Genomic DNA, 22,026 nt, shown 5'->3' with positions numbered 1-22,026 from the left:
CATTTACCCTTTTACAACAATGACCTCTGTCGCCGTGGAAACCCACCAGCCTCAACAAACGGCCAGCTACAGCTCCCCACCATCGTCATCGACGATCGATCACCAGCCAAAGTCAACGTTGCGCAAACAGTTGGACGACTTGCTGTTTGGCTCGGTACTGCATCTATGTATCGAATAGCTTACAAGTTTTTGCTAATATATATTCCAAAAAGATCGCTGGCATGGTTGGCAAGTTTGTCGAATATCCTTTTGACACCATTAAAGTCAGATTACAGACGCAGCCGCTTGACCGACCCTACTTCAGAGGACCGCTTCATTGCCTCACAGTAACCCTCAAGCAGGAGGGCTTGCAAGGATTGTTCAGGGTATGATCCGGAAAATCAAGTTGGAAAATTGGAGCGCGTATATGAACTAAAGGTTTCTCATGTTTTTAGGGCATGTCCTCGCCGCTGGTCGGCTCCATGGTTGAAAATGCAGCGCTGTTTGTGGGTTATCGACAGGTGCAACGAATTATACGAAACTACTCTGCGACTCCCGAACAAATCGAAACATGGTCAAAACTACGCGAGGATGAATTGCCACCGTTGGGATTAGGGCAACTTATCATTGCAGGCGCGGCTTCCGGCGCGCTTGCTTCATTCGTTCTTACTCCGGTCGAGCTTGTTAAATGCAAGCTGCAGGTGCAGCTCGCGGATTCGTCTATTCAACGATCTATCCAGTATCGCGGTCCTTTCCACGTCATTGCGCATGTCTTGAAAGAGCATGGACCTGGCGGATTTTACCGCGGATATCTAGCGACGCTTATTCGAGAAACCGGCGGCGGTGCATTCTGGTTCGGTGTGTACGAGTATGTGTGCGACCTTCTGATGCAGAGGCGGCAAACTAGCAACAAGAAGGACCTGAGTCCGCCGGAGCTGATGCTTGCTGGAGGACTGGGAGGAGCTGCATACAACTTTTCATTTTACCCCGTAGATGTCATAAAGTCACAGATGCAAACAGATCAAGAACTTTTATCAAGTGCGCGACCGCGGTCATTTATTCAAACAGCTCGCGAAATCTACAGTGGCGCTGGAATTCGCGGCTTCTACCGTGGTTGCGGGATCACCGTTGCGAGAAGCCTGCCGACAAGTGCCATCATCTTCCTCACCTATGTAAGTGGCGTGATATGTTGCATAAGCATATGATTTTCTTACAGAGATTTTCTTGTAGGAAACGCTTGCACGCCATTTCGCCTAGACAATAGAATAATAACATCATGCGCACCACCCTTTAACAACAGCACACATATTCCATCTAGCTCCCCATTGATCATCTGCGTTTCCATGTATTGTAACATTTCTTCCCCTTTGTTTATCTCTTTTCTGTCTTTGTATTCAATGTCACGTTGTCGTTCTCTACGTTCATGTATGACTGGAAAGCCCAAAAAAATCTTTGTTTCCTGTTTCGTGGTGTCGGAAAAGCAAGCTGAACATCTTATCTTTCCTCTAATCAATCAGCGCGTATAAAGTGTCGGACCCGTCACAAGATCAAAAGCGGAAAATGATAATTTTCCAAACAAGCATGAGGTGTCAGCCGCGTTTTTCCCGAAAATTTCAGCTTTCTCTTTCACCAAAATGTCTCTTGGGCTATCACACATAGTGCTGCATGCATGCACGCCCGAGGATTACGAACGTACTCTAGCATTCTACACTGGATTTGGGTTCAACATCGTTTTGGACAACGATGACAAGGAAGATGCCGACGAACGCAAGGTCTGGCTGAAACTCTCAGCGGCTGTCGACTCCCAAACGACCGATGTTACCATTAAACTCGCCATGAGCACTTCTTCCATGCGCCGTCCTCAGCCTCCCTCGGATATTGACTGGTCGCTTGAGGAAACTGCCATGGTTCTGGCTGCCGGAGATTTGAAGGCAAGTTGTGCGCGGGGGCGTGCGGCAGGAACAAGAGAGAGAGCGAGAGAGAGAAGTAGAGAGTGGAAAATGCCAGATATCCATTGGTGGTGTGGCAGCTCAACTCATACATATTTTATTTGGTGGCATATGTAGCAAGTCAAGGCCAAGCTGGAGACAGTGGGAGCCGAGTATCAAGAAAAGCGCGTGTTGTCAGGAAGCCATGACGTACATTCCGAGACCACAAAAATTTACGCTTTAGATCCGCTCAAGAACCTCATTGTCTTCGTGGACCGACCTTCCGTCCCTCAGGTGCTTGGCCAAGAGCATCTTCGATCTGAAGCTGCTCCCGAGCCTGTACAAAAGGCCGCCCAGCCTGCAGCCGTGCGCAAGCGAATTGGTGTTCTGACTTCTGGTGGCGACGCCCCCGGCATGAACGCAGCTGTCCGCGCCGTCGTCCGATACGGTATCTCCAAGGGCTGCGAAGTTTTCGCTATTTACGAAGGCTATCAAGGTATATACTATTACTACACTCTATATCCCGATACCCTTTGTTTCGATTCTGATGCAGTAGTGTAGGTTTGGTCGATGGTGGCGACTGTATCCGCAAGATGGATTGGAAGAGTGTCCGTGGCTGGCTGGCTGTGGTAAGTTTGACAAGGGCGCTTTGTTTATTCCTAAATGCGACTTGATGTTCACTTTGGTAACTTAAGGGTGGTACAACCATCGGTACAGCTCGTTGCATGCCATTCAAGACCCGTGAAGGTCGTCTTCAAGCTGCCGAGAACCTTGTCAAGAGAGGCATCGATTCCTTGATCGTCTGTGGTGGCGACGGTTCGCTTACTGGCGCTGATGTTTTCCGTTCCGAATGGGCCGGTTTGATTGACGAACTCAAGAGCCAGGGACGAATTACTCCAGAGGAGGCTATTACCTACCAGCATTTGACCATCGTCGGTTTGGTCGGCTCCATTGATAACGACATGTCTAGCACAGATATCACTATCGGTGCAGTCACCTCCCTCCATCGTATCTGTGAAAGCGTCGATTCGATTCACACAACTGCCATGTCCCACTCTCGTGCTTTCGTCATTGAAGTCATGGGCCGTCACTGCGGTTGGTTGGCATTGATGGCTGGTATCGCCACCGGCGCTGACTTTGTCTTTATCCCTGAGCGTCCCCCTGTTGAAGACGACTGGGAGTCTGTTATGTGCGATGTTGCTCAGCGTCACCGTCAATTGGGCAAGAGAAAGACTGTCATCATTGTTGCAGAGGGTGCCATTGACAAGTATTTGAAGCCTATCAAGGCCGAGCACATCAGGGATGTTCTCACCGAACGCCTCAAGTTGGATACACGTGTCACGACTCTGGGTCACACTCAACGTGGTGGTTCACCCGCTGCTTACGATCGTATCCTGGCAACCATCCAGAGCGTCGAAGCCGTTGAAGCTGTTTTGCGAGCCACTCCAGATACTCCATCGCCGCTTATTGGTATGAGCAGCAACAAGGTGACCACCGGTCCTTTGATGAAGGCAGTCGAGTTGACCCACGAAGTCGCAAAGGCAATCAGCGAGAAGAACTTTGCCCGAGCCATGGAGCTCCGCGATCCCCAGTTTGCTGAGGAATACGAGGCATACAATGCAAGCACCATCCTGGATGATCGCTCCCGACTTTTGCCTGAGCATCAACGCATGCGTGTCGCTATTATCCACTTAGGTGCACCTGCTGGTGGTATGAACGCAGCAACTCGCACGGCTGTTCGGTGTGCTTTGAACCGCGGTCACACTCCACTTGCTGTCTACAATGGTTTCCCCGGTCTAGTACGAGGATCTATCGAAGAGCTGTCGTGGATCAGCGTTGATGGATGGACTTCGCACGGTGGCTCTGAACTTGGAACAAACCGCGCAGTTCCTGGCATCGATGTTGACATGGGCATGGTTGCCTATCAAATCCAACAACACAATATCCAGGCTATCATGTTGATTGGTGGTTTCGAAGCATTCTCTGCACTTTGCAAGTTGGAAGAGGCTCGTGAAAAGTACCCTTCACTGTGTATCCCGGTGTGTCACCTGCCAGCTACCGTCTCGAACAATGTCCCCGGCACAGACTACTCTCTAGGCTCTGATACGTCCTTGAACGCTATTGTCGAGTCATGCGACGCAATCGTCCAGTCTGCTCGTTCTTCACGAAGACGCGTGTTTGTCGTTGAAGTGCAAGGTGGCAAATCCGGTTACTTGGCAGTCGAGGCTGGTTTGGCTACAGGCGCAAACACTATCTATATCCCCGAAGAAGGCATCTCGCTATCTCGCCTTCAATCTGACGTCAAGCATTTGATGGCCTTGTACTTGGACGACGACGAAGACAAATCCGAAGGCCGTATTATTCTGCGCACTGAGGGTGTCAGCAAGACATATACAACCGATGTCATTAGCAACATCCTTAAAGACGAAGGCCACCAGCTGTTTGATTCTCGCACAGCTGTCCTTGGCCACATCCAGCAGGGCGGTACTCCCTCTCCCATGGACCGTATCCGAGCCACCCGTCTCGCCATGCGGGCCATCGAGTTCTTGGAACTCCACGCTACCGAGGCGCTCGACAAGGCCTTCCAAACCAAGAACCCTACTCCTGTTGAACTCACCCGATCCCACGAGTCTGCAGCTGTTGTCGGTATCTCTGGCGTCGATGTCGTCTTTAGCTCCGTTCAAGAGCTGCTCCCCAAGACCGATTTCAAGAACAGAAAACCACGCGGCGCCTGGTGGTATGAGCATCGACCGCTCGTCGACCTGCTCTCTGGTCGCGGATTGTTCACTCCTCAAGCTCAAGCACAATTGCATTAACAATAGATTGCATTCCAGAAAGCATTCTTTTTTCTTCCTTTGTTGTCTTTCTTTCCATTATATTTCCTCTTTTTTTTTTTCTTTCAGCTAAATGTAAAGTATCTACAAAGAAAGTGACTCGTTGTCACTTTATCGTCTTTTCTCGCAAATTCTCGCAAAATGAATAATAGATGGATGAATGAATGAATGTGAGGGTGGTTTCGGTTGACTGCTTGCTTGGTTGGTTGGTTGATAGGTTGACAGGTTGCGTTTGTTTTGAGATAATTCAAGGGATGTTGTGCTAGAGATCTTGGTCGCTTAATTGTCTGAATCGTTTCCTATATCTGTCCTCTGCTGCACAGTCGTCGCAGAACCATTTTCCTGCTGGAGGCTCTACAAGACCCACGCATGCATAGTGGAACCATTCCTTTTCGCACTGATAACAAGAACATGTCAGTAAGTCCTCGAACAATGCGCCTTTCTAACTTGCTTGAACGTACGTTTTCTCCATCGCATGCCACCATATCTCCAAAAGAAACTTGGTTGCAAATGCAATATCGAGGTTCATTGGGATCCACATCCAATTCAACCAATCCGCCAGCTGCTGGTGTGGGTCTATTTATATATACAGTAAGTAAACGTTTTCCATGTAGCAAGAGATATAGTTGTTTCTGCACCTTTTCCGGAAAGCTGGACCGAGGGATCGTTTACGTGGGCCTGGAATTGGGAGAGAAATAAATTATTATTTCTCCCATTGTTTGAGCCTTTTGTATAAAAGAAACATACCGTCGTGGCGCCAGCTTTCATCTAACCGTTGTCTATAAGCTCCATTCCGTTGGCCGATCCAATCGCCGTGGCTGGACATTTGCGAATCGATGCGCTCAATCTGCCGTGACACGAGATCGTACATTCGCATAGCAAGTTCGATCTTTTGGTCCTGTTTCTGTATTGCCTTTTTGAATTCTTTCTCCACTTGCTGCCGCGAAGCTGTCAGCTGAGGCGTCTGCGGCAATGCTCCCGAACGCAGCGCTTTGGCGTACGACCGTCGATGTTTTGTATATGTTTCTCGGATACCTGCACCAGAAAAAAAAAGAAATGTCAAAAAAGGGTGATCCACAACAGCTACTGTGTGCGGCCGTACGTTGGAATTCTTCGTCCATGCCACGAAGCTCTCGCATGTTCTGATCAATCTCCGATGGCAAGTTTTGCAAACCTAAAGTGTGGTAATATAAACAGTTACTAGGTCTGCAAAGAAAGAGTGTGTGGGATGGGATGTATAAAGCACACACTCTCTCTCTTTTGCCACAACATGACTTACTTTCCACGTAGTCTTCAAAAATATCTGCTATAGATACACTCATGATTGACAATAATTTGAAATAATAATAAGGGTATAGAAGGAGGAGAAATAAAAAGAATCAAACACCAAAGGATGTGTTCCTTTGGAATAATGGAAAGGGGAAGAGAAACGAAAGGACAGCTTCCAGAAATTGAGAGTCAGCTTTGAATCTTGAATTTGAATTTGCGCGGATACAATTCCATTAATTGAACAACGCCTGCCCAGACAGCACAACATCCGCTCCTCCTCCTCCTCCCCCTCCCGGGCGTTGTAGCAGACACTAATAGCATGAAAACAGCGCAGGAAAGATAAAGAAAAGGGGGAAAGATCGGTCCTGTAAGTAGTCCAGTAGCTCTGGAGCAGACTGCATAAGTTCTTTGCTTTCCAAAGGATTCCTGTTATTGGCGGTTCGTAGACTTGGACTATTCTTTTTCCGCCGTTAGATGACATTTACTACTCTGCTATCCAAGTACACTATTTTCAATTTCCGGGAAAATCTTGTATCTATTGCTTGCGATCTAGATACATAAAGAGTTTTCGAAAGAATTCAACGTAACGAACGCCACAGAAACGAAGGGAGAACATTCGATTCCTACGAGGAAGCAGTTATTATTTCCAAAGATGGTTACAGTGACGACATGTACGTAGTCGATGGATGATCGTATGTATGATATACAAATGATGCAACCTGTATGCGAATCAACAATGAAAATGTAGATCTCGATCCATTATTTTTATTGGATCATCGTTGTGAAAACCATATTGCAGGCATCGAGAGTAGTGTAGGATCCAAAAACTATAAAATCAAATGCATGAAGAGTGTATTCATGTATTTCATTTAAAGTTGCAAAAGAGTATATGTTTTCTTTTTGCCTATCACAATCGATCTATCTACAAGCAATATGGAATGTACACTATTATTATCAAAAAGAAAGACAAGAGAGAGAAAAACGATGGGGGAGAGAGAGTGAGAAAGAGGGAGAGTTAGTGGGTGGGAGAGTGAGGAAGGAAGGAGTATAGTATCCAAAAAAAGAGAACACTCTGCAGGAGAATAAAACGAATGAAAGTTACGTGTAGATATATGTAAATCCGCGTGTGTGCGCGTATGTGAGTAGAAGAGTCAATTTCTTATTCTCGAGGATCCCGATCCAGCGGGCTGACGTTCGATCTGGTACGTCGTCGTCCGAGCAACGTCGCATGATCCATGCTTAACGCAAAAACTGGCTTGGATTTCTTGGCTGCCTTGGCCAAGAGCTTGTTTGTATCTTCTTGCGACGGTGGCGGCACGAGTTCTGGCTCTTTGGTATCCACGCAAAGCGTTCTTTCCAGCTGTGTCCGAACGATATCCAGATGCTCATCTTGAGGCACAGAATCAACCACACTAGTGCGCAGAAATCTTTGTTCAAGCATCTGCTGGTCGTTTTCGTCATCGCCGCCGTCTCCGTTGCCGTTTAAAATTTGGCCCCATCCATGCCGTGAAGTTACTTTCTTGCGAGCCTTCTTTTCTTCTGTAATTCGTTGCACCGCATAGGACACATCAAACATCTCCTTCATGGATGCAATGCCTGGTGAGTATAAATCCTTGCGTCGATTTTCATCTGGTACGGCGTTGGGAATATTGCGAGGTTGTGCGGGTGCAAGGGGCTCGTCTAAATCGGTAGTCATAGTAACGGTTGTGCAGGTCGTCTCGCTTCCATCTACACTTTTGTTGCTCTCAGCCATCCAGGGGTGCTGGAAAAACTGATCAATGGTATAGCGCTCATCAGGATCAATGCATAACAGATGGGAGATCAGATCCTTTGCTCCATCCGAAATGGTATCCCACCATGGGCTCAGAAAGGCATATTGTCCTCTTGCGACCTTTTCCGTTAGTGTCTGGATATTTTCGTCGTAGAACGGCGGAAAGCCGCACAGAAGGGTATAGAGCACGCATCCGAGCGCCCACATGTCCACCGATTTGGAATATCGTTCGTCCTTTACGATCTCGGGTGCCGTGTACCCCACTGTTCCACACGGTGTCATGGTCTGCTGATTCCATATTTGTTTCGACAAGCCTAGATCACATATTTTGACTTGTCCTACACCTCCTCCGCCTACGCCGTGTACGAACTCGCCTTCATCCTCTTTTGGTTCGTCTCCGTCAATCGGTTGCTGTGGTGGCAGTGGGGAAACGCGTTTCATGAATGGTATAGGCTCGAACAACAAGTTCTCTGGCTTGATATCTCTGTTTAGAACCACGAGTATAGCTCGAAATGTTAGCAGTAGCTCCAAAAAAGGAAAAGAACGACCCCTTGTCCTAGATCACTGACCTGTGTACAATGCCCTTTTCTTCGTGCAGGTACCGGATTCCTTCCGCGACTTGGCGGATGCAGTGACGGGATAAATCTTCGCTAAAGTATGTCAACTTGACGATGCGGTGGAACAGCTCGCCGCCTTCGCAGAGTTCTAATATAAGAAAATAATGCTATTGGCAATGCAAGGTAAGGATGCTGGTCCCTGTGACAGTCTGAACTCCCCTCGTTGTCACGGTACCTCTACTGTCTCGATAATTCCATACAATTTCACAATGGACGGATGATCAATAGTCCGCATGAGTTGCACTTCTTTGAGAACACTAGCTTTCTATTGTTCTTCACTAGTCAGAACTACGTGATGTGTGGTTCGCTTTCGTTTTACTTGCCTGAGTCTGCGAGAGTTCCAGTTTTCGCACCGCCTTAACAGCAACGATGTTCTTTGTCTCGAGGTCGAGTGCCTTGTAGACATTCGAGAAGGCGCCGCTGTTGTCGCAATGAAAAAAATAGGTACATATAGTCAGCCATCTTATGCCGTGCGTGCGTCGATGACACAAGAGCCTGTGACTAGTACTTACTCTCCTAGCTTTGCGAGCAGCTGATACCGTTCCAAGCCCCGGAGTGAAGGAAGTCGTTCCCGGGTCTGCTCAGGGGACGTCTTTGGAGATTCATCGTGCCGGGTTGCTGGAGACGTTGGCGACGTTGGAATGTGCGGTTTACTGCTGCCGCGACGAAGTAAGCTCTTGAGCTGGTCAAACATAGAGAGAGAGAGGAGGAGAGGGAGAGAGAGTATAACGTGTGGCGCGCTAGTAATACGTGTTGGTGGTCGGTAATAAAAAGAATAATAATAATAACAGGAAAGAAGCTTTGTAGTGCAAAGGGAAAAGAACGGAAAGAAACCAGAGGAAAGTGTGAAGAATTGTCAAAAGTCCGGTTCAAGGCACAGCATCACGCAGCGAGCGGGGTCATCCATTTGCGGAAAGGCTCATGACCTTCGCTCAAGGAGCAGGAGGAGACTTCTTTCTGGGGTTGGGGTCGAGATCTCAAGATGTATACGTCACACAACTCTCTCTCTACCACCTGTCCCAGGCATGCCAAGGGACTATTATCTGGATCGATGCAAGCAGAAACGTACGTTAATATTCATCATCGTCGCGAAGACTCAAGCAAAATAATTAACCAGTCGAAAATATCGAACATCCGAAATTACATCCAAAAAAGGAGCGGGAGGTATCGCGAGCGTGAATAAAAGATATGGTTCTTTGTGATATCATGAGAGAGCAGGAACAACGTGCCTGAACGCGAGCTCTTTGCGATGCAAACAGATTGTCTCTTCTGGATATTCACATCATCACACCAGCCAAGCAGCGGCAATAGCTAAGCTCCGAATTATTGGCAGTTACGACGCGACATCCCACATTCTTTGACATCTACTGATTATGGTCAGAATTTCAGGGCGCAATCATCAACAAAAAGCAGGCTGTCCTCTGATATTGCAAAATCAATGACGACACTCTCGAGTCAAGTGCTTGCTTTCATTTCTGCATACTTTGAAAGGGCCGATCAATGATAATGAAATGCATGGAAAGTAACCATCTATGTACAAAGCAATACAACCTTGTAATGAAAACGTTTATTGCAACAATAGAAAGACGAACGTGGATTGAAATGTGTTTCCGAAACAAGCGAGCGCAGGTGTCTAAATTCGACAATAATATACGTACAAGTTGTGAACAAGATGCTTGAAGAATAAGCAAGAGAAGTGGGATGTTTATGAAATCGGTTAAGCTTAAATGCTACCTAAACAACAATAGACAGCGAATAGTGTTACATTCGTTGTACAGACAGAGGAGGTATATCGCAGGCACTGTTGGATGTCTAGATCGATCAAACCGGGCTCATTCCATGGCGAAGCCGTTCGAGCACATCAGCTGCGTTCGCATACCAGGGATATCCAGGGGTATATTTAAGTTTACGAAAAGAGTTCTTAAATGGTAAGCCAAGAACATGCATGTGCAAGTGGTCCACAGAGTTGAACGGAGGAACGTGGAAACCAATGCTGACAGGATAATTATACCAGATCAGCAACAACGTCAGTGATAAATCAAGTATTTCCCCTCCAACTTACCGGGCCTGTTTGCCGTCGTTAGGGTCAAATCCATTCTCTGTAAGCAATTTACGTCCGAGAGATATCATATTCTCAACTGCTTGGCATGTAAGCAAAGAAAGGAACCTCCTTTTTCGAACCTGTCGTCAAGTTCTCGACTACTTACGCAGAGTAACGTGGTTGCTATCCAGACTCTTTACATTTCTTATGTGCTTTCTCGGTATAACAAGCACATGAAGCTTTGCAGCCGGCGATCGATCGTGAAAAGCAATGAGCTCCTCATCCTACCCGAATGAATTAGTTCAGCTTTAGGTCAACAGGCAGAACAAGTTTGTGGGTTAGTTACTATGGATACCTCAAAGACGACTTTGAAGCCATTTTCGACTCTCACGTCGCAGAAAGGGCACTGGCTAGGGAAGCAGCAACTTAGCATATGATGAAGAGAAACCGGGCCTGCATTTTTCTTTCAGGAACCGAAAATGTTTAAGCCTTTATTGCTTTAATCTCTGTCTGGAGCGATGAAAAAGCAGTTGGGTAGATCGAGGAATTACCGCCTTGGTTTTTCGGGTATATAATGTATATACACCTATATCACTAACATAATAAAGAGATATATCGCTTACATCTTGTTCGCACAATTTTAATAGCAATCTTGCACAGTTAGCCTGTTTTCTCTGTCGCGTATACACTCACACATACACTACATGACATGTGAAACATTAGCTCTTAAAGGGTAAATATAGATCAGAATTGGTAAAGAATTAGTCAAGATAGAAAGCAACACACGGAGACACAGAGAAAGACAGACAGACAGATAGGTAGAAAAGAAAACACGCACAGCCTTGTCATGACTTGAAGGTGCTCTCAGGCGGGATAGGTTCCTTTGGATGCTTGGCCTACCGTATATCCACACATCAATCAGCAACTCAAGTCTAAAAAGAACACCAGGGTGATACATCTTGAACAATCCTTGCTTACCGTCATATGCTGCACGAACTGGGTGTAAGCCGGCATACCAATAAGGCATTTAGGGCACTTAATCTGGAGTGATAAATCAGAGATAGAGTGAGTGAGCAATTTTGGCACAGATGAGTCGAGGGCAAACGTACAGTCAAACCAGCTGCGCGAGCTGCGAGCTGCGACTTGGGTTCCTTTCGCTTAGCAGCTTCCTTTTGTGCACGTTGCCTGAAGCTTAGGGTGAGACAATGACGGTAGCGCTGGTGGAATGCGTGTTGCTGACCTTGCCTGTTCCTTTTGCGCACCACGAGCCATTGCGAAGAAAAAGAATCCTGGAGAAGGAAAAAGAGCGTCGTTGGTCGGTGGTGCAGCTCGGGGATGAGAGAGGTGGCAAAAAAGCCGCCACCCGCACACCCACAAAGTCGCGCAACTCAGCAGCACAAGATGCGCATACGTGAGGCATTTTTGACCCTCCTTTCATTTGGATTATCACCCAGTGCAACTGTCTTACGAGTTCTTTGCAAATAAACATGGCAACATGCCAGCAATTGTGTCGAGTATCAGTTCTGCCAAGCTTCTCCTGTCGTCATCAGCGCCGATAATAATCATAGGGATAACGCGGCATTGTGTGACCTACATATTATCATCCAGCAGCACCGAGAGCAGCTCTAGCATAGTCCTTGGCATCATTGATGGTCTGCTCAGCTGTTGTGCCAAGATTTTGTTGTTGCCATTGTTCAAATTGTATATTTGTATGCGTCGCCATATTTGGTTGCTGTCGAAAGAAATAATAAGAGTTCATTTTGTAACACCCAGCCCAGCGTTGTTCTCTTTCTCCTTTCAACGATCCTTCCTCTAGCAAACAATGGGAATCATTGACGAATTTGCATCGCGAAACTTTTCGCTTTACGCGCAGTGGTAAGGCTGAAGCAATATTAATTATGCACTTGCACTCTAAACAGCGCTATTCTCGCCAGGTTTGGTATTATTTCTATTATTTGTAAGTATTGGAATCAAACTCTTAGATATGCAAATACTTAAACGACTGCAGTGCTCGTCGTTTTGGGCGTTGTTTCATTGGTATCGAACATCATCTTTTCAATTATTGGATGGTAAATAGTGACAGCAACTGAAGCATGGATCAGATTATTAAGCTGAATATGCAACATAACTAAGGGTGTTTGCTTTTATCCTGGTGTTTGTGGAAGTACCATTATGCACAAAGGTAAGGAGTGCTAACAATGAATGAATGAACGCGGTCGCTCAACGCATTTGTACATAGTTCTGTCCAACCAGCCCAAAATTGTAAGTAAACACTCAAAATACGTCTGTTCTTGATGACAGTCTGCTTGACGACTTTGCGCATATAGCGATAACTTTGTGGCCACATTTGAAAATTCATACCTGAGAGCTGCATTGTACCTCGTGTAAGTAAAAGGCAGGACAGAATATGCATCACCTGGACTGAAAGATATATCATGACTTTCATCAGCTTTGCAGTGGTCATGTTCCTCTCCAATCTGATCAATACCACGTCTCTCATTGCCGCTGCTGTCACGCTGTTGCTTGCAGCCATCTGCTATGGCAAGTATCTTTCACGTGCAACCCACCAAAGATAAGAAGAAAGCTGACGATGTACTTTACACCGATAGGCATCGCCGCAGTCAAGCAGCAACCACACGCGAGTACCAAAATACTTGGAGGCACAGGAGTAGACAATGTCGTGTGAATAAAGGAATTTTCAAATATGTAAAATAAAAAGAGAGTCATGATAAGATATTTAACCAAACTACAATTCATCAAACTGGCGTCCAAGTTCATCCAACTCTGCCTTGGCGGCGTTGTACTTTTCAAGCAGTTCTTCGTGCAGCTGTTCCTTTTCAGCAATCTCGGCTTCCAAAGAGTTTACTTTTCGTTCATTCTCTTCAGCCTTCAAGTCGGCTTCGTTGAACCTAGAGTGCCCCTGAGTGTTAACTGCCCGTCACCACACCTTTTGCTCCTGATTATCTTACTTGGTAGACATCTCCTTGAGCTTGGCTTCAGTCTTTTCAAGAGTCTCCTCAAGGTTCTTGACTCGAATTTGGAGCGACAAGAGCTCGTGGTCCTTGGCAGTGTGCTCAGCTTCAAGCTGCTTCACAGTGGCTTCAAGCTCATCAGCGCGTGCAGTAGCCTCATCGGCCTCAGTTCGAAGATTGTTAAGTTTCTACACACGCAAACCTTAAGTATACGGCTGGTCATCTGCAAGTTTGAAACGCCTGATGCCGTACCTCTTTGAATTTCTCCATTGTATGTGTGCACGAGATGTATAAGGTGAGAAAGACCGGACCACGCGGGGCAGACACCAATTTTGGTCGTCGATGGTCAGCGTCGCAACCCAGCCAAGCTGCGCGCCATTCGATTTCGTCAATGTCCTCCCTCCAGCAGCATCGACGATTTTTTACTCCCAAAAAAAGAAGTGCCAGATCACGTTCTTTAAAGATAGCATGCAGCAGCAGCTCAACTGTCAAAAACAATTCTATACATTGAAAAGGGATTTATAAGAGTGATCATGCTAAACTTTTTTTTTGTTCTGATATTGCTCTGAAACAAAGCAATGACGGCCGTGCACAGATATTTATATTTTTTTTTCTTCTTCCCTGGGAACAACTGTAACGATCGAATAAATACAAAACTGCCAGTCGATATATCTGCGCCCACTGTTCATCTAATCATTTCATCATGGTGGCACCGATGGATATCACGTTTCTGGGCACAGGCAGCGCTCAGCCAAGCGCAACGCGGAATCATCAGTCCATAGCACTGCGATCAAATGGCGACATTTGGTTGTTCGATGCAGGCGAAGCTACGCAACATCAGTTGCAAAAGAGCGATCTAAAAATGAGCAGGATCAGTGCTGTTTTCATCACACATATGCACGGCGATCACTGCTTTGGACTGCCACCGCTCTTGTGTACAATGTCAGAGAACCTAAACCCGAACCGTACGCAGCATGAATCGCCTATAGAGGTGTACGGCCCGCGACCCCTGCGCCACTGGCTACGCACAGCCCTCAAATCCACATATTCAAGATTAGGGCGCCACTATCGTGTTCACGAGCTATTGATGGATGGAGACGAGGCAGCTCGAGATGATAGCAGCTATGATCTGCACCCAGATGAGCTACCTGGCAGCAATGTTTACATGCAAGATAGCCGATTCACTATACCTATCAGAAGACCAGACGGCACGCACTGGACAGTTCTTGCAGCTCCCATCTTACATTCTATACCTTCTCTTGGATATCTGGTGCGGGAACCAGATGTACCAGGCAAATTGGATCCGAATACAGTAAAGCCCATGATCGAAAGGAATGCGGATGCCTTGAGACAGATGGGATACAAGAGCCCCATGGCGATACTTGGCCAGCTGCAAAGAAAAGACGAACCAATAACATTGCCAGATGGCAGTATCCTTGAACCACCGGGTCGCCGGCCTGGCCGAGAATTAGTCATCCTTGGCGATACATATGATCCTTCCAGCATGATAGACTTGTGCTCCGATGCGCCAGATATCCTTATCCATGAAGCCACCAACGCATTAACACGGCTAGACATTGAAGGCGCACGCGAACCACCCACCTTTGAGGAGGTCGAGCAGCGTGCGCGCGAGCACGGCCACTCGACGCCGCAGATGGCCGCAGCCTTTGCAAAGAAAATAGGTGCCAAGAAACTTTTGATGACGCATTTCAGTTCGCGATACAAAGGCAACGAGGAAGGCGCGGATGTGATGGAGGAAATCCGTCAGTTAGCCGTTAAAGAGCTAGGTTCTGATAGAGATGGTGATGTATTTTGTGCAAGAGATCTATGGCGTTTCGAAGTAAAGCTTCCGTCGTAATGACATCACAAACAAAATCTGTGCGCGTTCGTTTATTGTTCGATTATCCAAACTATGTTGTAAAGTGTAGCTTGCTGCTATTCTTAAGCCCAATTGCCTTTCAAGGGCTCTACCGGATTCTGCTTCTGCTCGAGTTCCAAATCATCAAATACTTTCTTGTCCACACCAACGTGCTTGATTTGTTCTTCGTCCTCTTTCTCCATCTTTTCCAGCTCTTGACCGACTTTGCCAAGTTCTCCCTTAACATCTTCGGTGCCACCAACGAGCACAAGCTGGCAGTTGTTGTAGTTCAGATACTCTGAAGTTTCCAAGGGCGTGAAGCGACGGTCCATAAAAGTCTTCATGAGCTCCTCGGGGAACTCGGCTTTCTGCTTGGTTGGCAAACCAGTGCCGGGAGGAGATCCCTTGTCAGGGTTCTTGACATTGATCACGATACTGGCCTGCTTATCAATGTTGAAAGCCTTTTGCACGTCGTGTGGCTCGTCTGGCAAAGTCAACATGTATACCAAATGCGAGTGTCCCTTGTGAGTTGTGATCTGATATACGCCTTCACCCTAGTTCAGTAACAGCAACACTTGGCATTAATCCTCTGCAGTAGCGAAAGTTTAAACATCTTTAATGCATACCACTGGTCGAGCTGCTTGGACAGTTCGTTTACCGCGTGTCTTGGTCTCGTAAGAATGTTCCTTGAACGCACCTGTGATATCGTCCATGTTGTCTGACGCTTGCGCGACGAAACCCCAGTAGCGAGAATGTTGCTGCACTTCTGGAAGTTTCTTTCGACCGAGAACCAACAGCGTCGGTTTTCGACTCGAGCACGATTGCCAGTATGGCTTCAAGAGCATGTATACTCTCTGGACATCCTCTGCACTCTCGACCTCCTCCGTGTCCATCTGAAATTAATTCATACATGAGTAACTGGTCAATTTAGACTGTGTGTGCTCGGATATTTCTACTACTTGCCTTGGGCCGATACAAAAAGTAAATGTGTCCCTTTTCCAGAACTTTTGCACCTTTGGACTCGTCGACAGGCTGCTGCTTTTCCTTTGCAGTGGTTTTTTCGCGGCGGCGGACGCCGCCATCCTGCGGTGGCTGCTCCTCTTGCACCTGCTCTTCTTGTTCGTTTTTTTCCTTTGTCTTCTTCTGCGGTGGCTGTTCTTCCTCCTCCTTGTCCGTCTTTGCTTCGCGCTTAGTGCCACAACCTTTCTTTGGAGGCATAGTGATCTCAATAAAGTAGAAATAAAAAGAAAAGAGTCGCAAAAACATGGGCTGTGAAGTTGTCGGCTTTATTATTGCTTCACTGTGATATTTTGTTTCTTGTCTCAGCGCCACGCGCACTACATACGTACTAGTGTCTCAAGTCTCATCGCTTTTGATATCTTTTGAGATTAGTCAAAAGCTCTACTGGACTTGGATAGAGCTTCCTCATATCTTGTCTTATTTTTTCTGAAGGACACGACTGATATATATCTATATAATCGAGGGATACAATTGATCAACACGAATACTTGGTTTATTACGATAGAAGAAATATAGCATCGTTATTAGTATAATCCAAAAGTGGGAACAGCTCAACGCCACAAACGGGCTGTCTGATGCAGAACTAGTAACGTTGTGGAGAAAGAACACTCCAGATAGGGCGAGTTTATCTAGACACGGCTTTGGAAGAGAAAGTTACCGAAAACATGTGCCGACATTGGGTAACAAACAAGCAAAGTCGACGCGGGTAGCATAAGTATCGCCATGGGTGGTGGCATTCTGCCGTCCCGACAAAGTGATTAATCCCCGCTTGAGCGCGGATACACCTAAGCGCTTCCCCAACTTCTCTGTAGACGTTTACATCTTCTCTTTCAGAATGGGTGTCAAGCTATATATCGGCCAGCTTCCACGCGACACGACAACGAGAGATCTCGAGAAGCTATTTCGGAATTATGGCAAGATCGAATCCACAACTGCAAAAGGTCCGTTTGGATTCGTAGAATTAGCAGACGAAAGAGATGCCAAAGATGCTGTGCGCGATCTAGATGGTACACGGTTTCTGGGACATAGGTAACAATATTATTTGTAAACGTGGTCAAGACCGGACTGTATCGTACTCACATGTCACAAAAATTAAGAATTATTGTCGAGTACGCCCGGCGGCGGGATAGAGATGTCGGTCCGAGCAGGTAATAAGCATTTTACCCTGCTGCTGCAGCTGGTCTTACCACCTGCTGCACACAATTTCTCAAGTTTGCCTTATGATCGACATTAACTTCTACCGTCGCGTAGCACTGGCGTCAATCGCATCATTGTAAAGAACCTCGCGCCCAATTGCACATGGCAGGTCAGGACGGAGATAGCGATGGTTTAGAACTGGCCTTCTCAAAATGGAGCATTGTGTAATTTTTCCAGGACCTGAAAGATTTGATGAAGAAGGCTGGTCGCGTCTTATTCGCGGACGTTCTCAAGGACCGCAAGGGCGAAGGGTGAGAAAATCATAAACGGAATGTTACCTTTGCACAACTGAACGATGATTATTTTTAGAGTGGTCGAGTTTGCACATCGTGAAGATATGAAATATGCACTCCGTGAATTGGACAACTCGCGTCTCAATGGCCAGCGGATCATTTTGGAAGAAGCAGTAAGTATAATACCTTCATTGCTGGGATGAACTGGAAATGAAAGGGCATATGCCTGTGTGCCTGGATACTATTAATTTCATTTGCCGATGATATTGACTTGAATGTCTCGCAGGACCGTATCCGCAGAAGGAATTCATCACGCAGCAGATCGCCACGCCGGTCTCGCTCGCGGTCTAGATCACGCTCTGCCTCACCAAGCAGCAGACGTCGACGCGATGACGATAGGGGAAGAGATCGAGACAGTGAACGCCGTTCACGCCGAGATGAGCGATTACGCTCACGCTCTGCTAGCCCGGATGCTCGTTCAAAAGCAAGTCCTACAGATTCTCGCGAAGACACTATGGAGGATTGAAAAAGAGGGAAAAAGAGTATATACATATCGCGATTGAACAATTCAATAAAAGCAACGTGAAAGGGCCCCGAGTTTGGCAACAAGGTACGACTGAATCTGGTCTCTGGGAACACAAGGACGGTTGCACAAGTAATTGCCCTGAAACCCAGCATTTACAATAATGATTGCCACGACCACCATCCCATCTCCCACTTTCCCTTTCCAAGTATCTTCTTTTCGTTGAACAAATCTTTCCATTCCTTTGCTCTGCACCAGTTCCACTCGTTCCTACTCATTCATGTGCAGCTGCTAGATGAACAAAAGGAATTCTGAAAGCAGCGTCGTTTTCCGCGTTTTTGCCTTGATCTTCATCTCGGTCTTGCTACTCAATGTTCTAGTTGCAGCCGAGCCTGATTCGACCGTGCTCTCGACGGAATCGGGTGTCACTCATGTACGCTCATTTGCTACCATTGCCTCTATTCATTTCTTGTTTTAACAGACTGTAACGCTTTTAGACGACGCACAAGTCCTCTTCGTCCTCGACGACGACGACTCACACCGTGACCGAAACACCGTCAAAGTCGATCTCTAGCGACGAATCAACAGAGACCGACGAAAAGTCAAAGAGCGAGACCACAACCAACTCTGAAGACTTTTGGGACAAAGTATCAAAGTTTCTCCACGGTGATGGATCGACGACGACGACGGCACCCGTATCTACCACCACGACCACACATGCTAGCGATAAGACCAAGAGCACCAGTCCATCAGAGACCACTACCGCTACAACTACAACCATGTCGTCGAAACACCACGAGACCGCTGAACCGGTGACTACGACCACGACCGAGAAAGAAGCATCATCGACTACATCCTCCAACGAAGACGAAGAAACCACCACTACCACCAAGAAGGCCTCGACAACTACGACTGCCGAGAAGACCGAGTCCACATCGCATCCAAAGTCTTCGTCGTCGTCAGATGATGAAGACGACGAGCCTACTCCTACAACTACTAGATCAGCTACCACCACAAAGGCAACAATGACTGCAGAGAGTAGCGACAGCGACGGCAGCAGCAGCAGCGAGCATTCCAAATCATCGACCAGCCGCAAACCCAAGACCACAGCTACTTCAACATCTCAGAATGCAGTTGAGAGCTGGTTCTCTAGCTTGTTCCATCCGCACGAACCAAGCTCTACAACTGCCGAACACAGTAGCAGCATGAAAACGTCAAAGATAGCCACTGCGACGACCAGCAGCGATGATTCGGAGCCCACCAGCGATAAGTCTGAATCAAGTGCAACTCCCACGAAGAGCGCAACGTGTGACTCTGACGAATGTCTCTCGACCACGAAACCTCCTTTCACGAAATCCACTGCAACTACTGCGAAAGCCTCGTGCGACAGCGATTATGAAGACTGCTCGACAGCCGTGTCTAGTCGTCCCGTCACTACCAAATCATCTTCCTCCTCTGCATCGAAGGCCAGCACTACCAGTGACTGTGAAGGGCTTTTGGGCTGCCTCTTGCCTACTGCTTCGCCCTCCTCCTCCTCTGCCAAGGATAGCAATGCGAGCACAGATACTCGTCCAGTCACCACCGCTCGTCCCAGCAGTGCAAAGCCATCCTCAAGTGCTAGCGATGAGACCACGGATACCCGTCCAGTAACTACCGGTCGCCCTAGCACCGCGAAGCAATCCCCAAGTGCTAGCGATGATAGCAGCTTCTCCGAACGACCTTCGACCACTGGTCATGGAAAACCTACAACTATTGGTTCTTCTGCTGCCTCATACTCCACTAGCGCGACAGATGACGATGGTTTGCCCATAACGACCGCCCGCCCAAGCACTACCGGTTATCCCAAGTCTTCTGGTTCATCGAGCTATCCCAGCGCTAGCTCCAGCGGCGAAGAATCCGACTCTTCTTCTTCGGAGACCGGTTTTATAACTACAAAGAGATCTACAGGCCTATCTACTGCAACACCTACTGCTTCTGACGAAGGATCATCCAGCTCCTGGCCAGGTGCTGCTGCTGGAAGTCTCTCTACCGCGAGGAGCTCGACTGCAACGGACAAGCTGTCATCTACAACGACCGAAGACCCGCTGGTGCCATCGACCACGGGAGACTCTTCTTCGTTTACCACCACCACTCCAGTTGCGACAACGACCACTCCAGCACCTACGACAATGACGACGCCTACCGATGATACATGGCCATCTGATGAGTCTACCCACACTGAAGAACCCAGCCAGACCGAGGACCCGTCAACTACAACCATCACCACCCCGACTCCTGAGCCAACGACGACAACTACGTCAACAACGACCACCGATGCTGAATCGACGACGTTTTCACCTTCTTCTACGTACAAGTACCAAACGTATTCTTGGCTGTCTAATACGTTTAGTATCTCGATTGAAACGTCGCGCCCAAGCACGACCAGTGCTCCCTCGACATCTACTACGGCTGTACCGAGTTCCTCAGCTTCACCTAGCGCGTCTTCTTCAGACAGTCTGCCAGAGTACATTGCGCCAAACATCAATGCCATTATTCCATGTAAGTGAACCCCTGTCCGGATCAATAATAAGGTATAAATTGAAGTAACTAAACGCACGATAAAAAAAACCTTAGCCACGAGCGAGATCGTCTCCATGAAATTCAATTATCTGTCCTATCCGCAAATGGTGAACGATGCCTTATTGACAGCCGAGTTTGTCCAGTCCTTGCCGCTGCTTATCAGCAAGGTTCTGAATATCACGGCTGACGATGTGATTGTCATTACTATTACGAGTGCTACTTCGCAGTCGAAGTCGTCATCGTCTCCACAGAAACGCGACTTGTCAGACAATGAATCTGCAAGCAACTCGGGCGTGATTGTATCCATGGCTATTCCTGGCGACAGCGTGCCTACTTTGAAGCAATTGGTGGCAACGCCTAACAGCCAGTTGTACGACTCTTCCAACGGCCAGCTTGCGACTTTGATTGACAGCTCCTACTTCCAATCTAGCAACTCTGGTAAGTCAAACAAGGTTGCAAACCATTTCTTTTACCCCTGAAAAATTCTGATTTATTTATTTTGTTACGAAAGGCTCTTCCAGCGGCAGTGTCTCGGACCCCAACTCTGCAGCTGCCACCAACCAGGACCAGTCAGCAGGTTACAGCCAAGGCTCTTTAGGTAGCAGCAACGGTTTATCCACTGGCGCGATTATCGGCATTGCTGTATCTTGCGGTGTTGTTGTGTACGCCGCTGCAACCGTTGTGGTTATCCGGAAGTACCGTTCTCGCCGCAAATCGCGTGAGGAACAAGCTGCTGCTCAGCAGCAGGCGTTTGCACAGAGTATCTCTGCCCCGATCATGCAAGAGAACTCGCTGGGCTGGTCTGGTGAATACTCGAATGCTCCTCCGCCGTTGATGCATTATCAGCCTCAGCTCTCTTCGCAGCCTCCCCAGCATCCTGCCTACTACCAGTACCATAGCCAATCTCAGTGGTAAAATTTTTGATGTACAAACACATGGATATTTTTTTAGATATCAAGTCTTGTAATAGTAAAGCGTTTCCTACAACATTACATTCGTTCATTCATTCTCTCTCTCTCTTTCTCTCTTTCGCTTTCGTTTTCGTTTTCGTTTCTACCACCACACTCTCCTTCTGAAAAATATCTCCACCATTTTTAACTATACAATAATACAGTTTCTCGCATTACCGCATCAATTATCGAGAAGGTGATAGAGGAGGAAATCAATCGGAAGACACAACTTATACAGTGCAATTGTACTGAGTCCAATTTGGGATGAGGGTTGG

The 22,026-nt window shown here is 47.3% G+C and overlaps 12 protein-coding genes across 12 annotated transcripts; 6 read left to right on the top strand and 6 right to left on the bottom strand.

Annotated features, from left to right (window-relative positions):
* Nucleotides 1-19: 19 nt before the first annotated feature.
* VTP01DRAFT_10547 (uncharacterized protein) lies at nucleotides 20-1,236 on the top strand (the record flags this gene model as incomplete). The annotated part of the gene is made up of 4 exons (XM_069378921.1): nucleotides 20-154; nucleotides 213-365; nucleotides 435-1,151; nucleotides 1,210-1,236. The coding sequence occupies 4 exons, from the start codon at nucleotides 20-22 to the stop codon at nucleotides 1,234-1,236; spliced, it is 1,032 nt and encodes a 343-aa protein (XP_069238947.1).
* Nucleotides 1,237-1,613: 377 nt separating this feature from the next.
* On the top strand, nucleotides 1,614-4,723 carry VTP01DRAFT_10546 (uncharacterized protein; the record flags this gene model as incomplete). The annotated part of the gene is made up of 4 exons (XM_069378920.1): nucleotides 1,614-1,910; nucleotides 2,046-2,403; nucleotides 2,469-2,536; nucleotides 2,603-4,723. 4 exons carry the CDS (start codon nucleotides 1,614-1,616, stop codon nucleotides 4,721-4,723), a joined length of 2,844 nt encoding a protein of 947 aa, XP_069238946.1.
* A 280-nt stretch (nucleotides 4,724-5,003) lies between these two features.
* VTP01DRAFT_10545 (uncharacterized protein) lies at nucleotides 5,004-6,063 on the bottom strand (the record flags this gene model as incomplete). The annotated part of the gene is made up of 6 exons (XM_069378919.1): nucleotides 5,004-5,138; nucleotides 5,203-5,317; nucleotides 5,380-5,419; nucleotides 5,489-5,776; nucleotides 5,844-5,915; nucleotides 6,021-6,063. The coding sequence occupies 6 exons, from the start codon at nucleotides 6,061-6,063 to the stop codon at nucleotides 5,004-5,006; spliced, it is 693 nt and encodes a 230-aa protein (XP_069238945.1).
* Nucleotides 6,064-7,169: 1,106 nt separating this feature from the next.
* Nucleotides 7,170-9,092, bottom strand: VTP01DRAFT_10544 (uncharacterized protein; the record flags this gene model as incomplete). The annotated part of the gene is made up of 5 exons (XM_069378918.1): nucleotides 7,170-8,265; nucleotides 8,351-8,505; nucleotides 8,574-8,663; nucleotides 8,722-8,818; nucleotides 8,911-9,092. 5 exons carry the CDS (start codon nucleotides 9,090-9,092, stop codon nucleotides 7,170-7,172), a joined length of 1,620 nt encoding a protein of 539 aa, XP_069238944.1.
* Nucleotides 9,093-10,219: 1,127 nt separating this feature from the next.
* VTP01DRAFT_10543 (uncharacterized protein) lies at nucleotides 10,220-10,872 on the bottom strand (the record flags this gene model as incomplete). Its single annotated transcript, XM_069378917.1, has 4 exons — nucleotides 10,220-10,391; nucleotides 10,461-10,497; nucleotides 10,606-10,723; nucleotides 10,786-10,872. The coding sequence occupies 4 exons, from the start codon at nucleotides 10,870-10,872 to the stop codon at nucleotides 10,220-10,222; spliced, it is 414 nt and encodes a 137-aa protein (XP_069238943.1).
* A 412-nt stretch (nucleotides 10,873-11,284) lies between these two features.
* Nucleotides 11,285-11,711, bottom strand: VTP01DRAFT_10542 (uncharacterized protein; the record flags this gene model as incomplete). Its single annotated transcript, XM_069378916.1, has 4 exons — nucleotides 11,285-11,335; nucleotides 11,418-11,480; nucleotides 11,549-11,624; nucleotides 11,680-11,711. 4 exons carry the CDS (start codon nucleotides 11,709-11,711, stop codon nucleotides 11,285-11,287), a joined length of 222 nt encoding a protein of 73 aa, XP_069238942.1.
* Nucleotides 11,712-12,261: 550 nt separating this feature from the next.
* On the top strand, nucleotides 12,262-13,125 carry VTP01DRAFT_10541 (uncharacterized protein; the record flags this gene model as incomplete). The annotated part of the gene is made up of 8 exons (XM_069378915.1): nucleotides 12,262-12,314; nucleotides 12,374-12,396; nucleotides 12,448-12,508; nucleotides 12,573-12,621; nucleotides 12,679-12,701; nucleotides 12,767-12,823; nucleotides 12,889-12,980; nucleotides 13,049-13,125. 8 exons carry the CDS (start codon nucleotides 12,262-12,264, stop codon nucleotides 13,123-13,125), a joined length of 435 nt encoding a protein of 144 aa, XP_069238941.1.
* Nucleotides 13,126-13,185: 60 nt separating this feature from the next.
* On the bottom strand, nucleotides 13,186-13,681 carry VTP01DRAFT_10540 (uncharacterized protein; the record flags this gene model as incomplete). Its single annotated transcript, XM_069378914.1, has 3 exons — nucleotides 13,186-13,348; nucleotides 13,409-13,599; nucleotides 13,664-13,681. 3 exons carry the CDS (start codon nucleotides 13,679-13,681, stop codon nucleotides 13,186-13,188), a joined length of 372 nt encoding a protein of 123 aa, XP_069238940.1.
* A 433-nt stretch (nucleotides 13,682-14,114) lies between these two features.
* Nucleotides 14,115-15,269, top strand: VTP01DRAFT_10539 (uncharacterized protein; the record flags this gene model as incomplete). Its single annotated transcript, XM_069378912.1, has 1 exon — nucleotides 14,115-15,269. The coding sequence occupies one exon, from the start codon at nucleotides 14,115-14,117 to the stop codon at nucleotides 15,267-15,269; it is 1,155 nt and encodes a 384-aa protein (XP_069238939.1).
* Nucleotides 15,270-15,352: 83 nt separating this feature from the next.
* Nucleotides 15,353-16,487, bottom strand: VTP01DRAFT_10538 (uncharacterized protein; the record flags this gene model as incomplete). The annotated part of the gene is made up of 3 exons (XM_069378911.1): nucleotides 15,353-15,823; nucleotides 15,896-16,162; nucleotides 16,233-16,487. 3 exons carry the CDS (start codon nucleotides 16,485-16,487, stop codon nucleotides 15,353-15,355), a joined length of 993 nt encoding a protein of 330 aa, XP_069238938.1.
* A 637-nt stretch (nucleotides 16,488-17,124) lies between these two features.
* Nucleotides 17,125-18,245, top strand: VTP01DRAFT_10537 (uncharacterized protein; the record flags this gene model as incomplete). The annotated part of the gene is made up of 6 exons (XM_069378910.1): nucleotides 17,125-17,318; nucleotides 17,387-17,437; nucleotides 17,541-17,595; nucleotides 17,664-17,737; nucleotides 17,796-17,892; nucleotides 18,006-18,245. 6 exons carry the CDS (start codon nucleotides 17,125-17,127, stop codon nucleotides 18,243-18,245), a joined length of 711 nt encoding a protein of 236 aa, XP_069238937.1.
* Nucleotides 18,246-18,537: 292 nt separating this feature from the next.
* VTP01DRAFT_10536 (uncharacterized protein) lies at nucleotides 18,538-21,716 on the top strand (the record flags this gene model as incomplete). The annotated part of the gene is made up of 4 exons (XM_069378909.1): nucleotides 18,538-18,675; nucleotides 18,740-20,780; nucleotides 20,856-21,239; nucleotides 21,313-21,716. The coding sequence occupies 4 exons, from the start codon at nucleotides 18,538-18,540 to the stop codon at nucleotides 21,714-21,716; spliced, it is 2,967 nt and encodes a 988-aa protein (XP_069238936.1).
* Nucleotides 21,717-22,026: the final 310 nt, after the last annotated feature.

Source organism: Rhizomucor pusillus (assembly GCF_041956525.1).
Source record: "Rhizomucor pusillus strain CBS 183.67 unplaced genomic scaffold VTP01scaffold_9, whole genome shotgun sequence".
Classification (NCBI taxonomy): Eukaryota; Fungi; Mucoromycota; class Mucoromycetes; order Mucorales; family Lichtheimiaceae; genus Rhizomucor; species Rhizomucor pusillus.
This window is presented reverse-complemented; position numbering and strand designations above follow the sequence as displayed.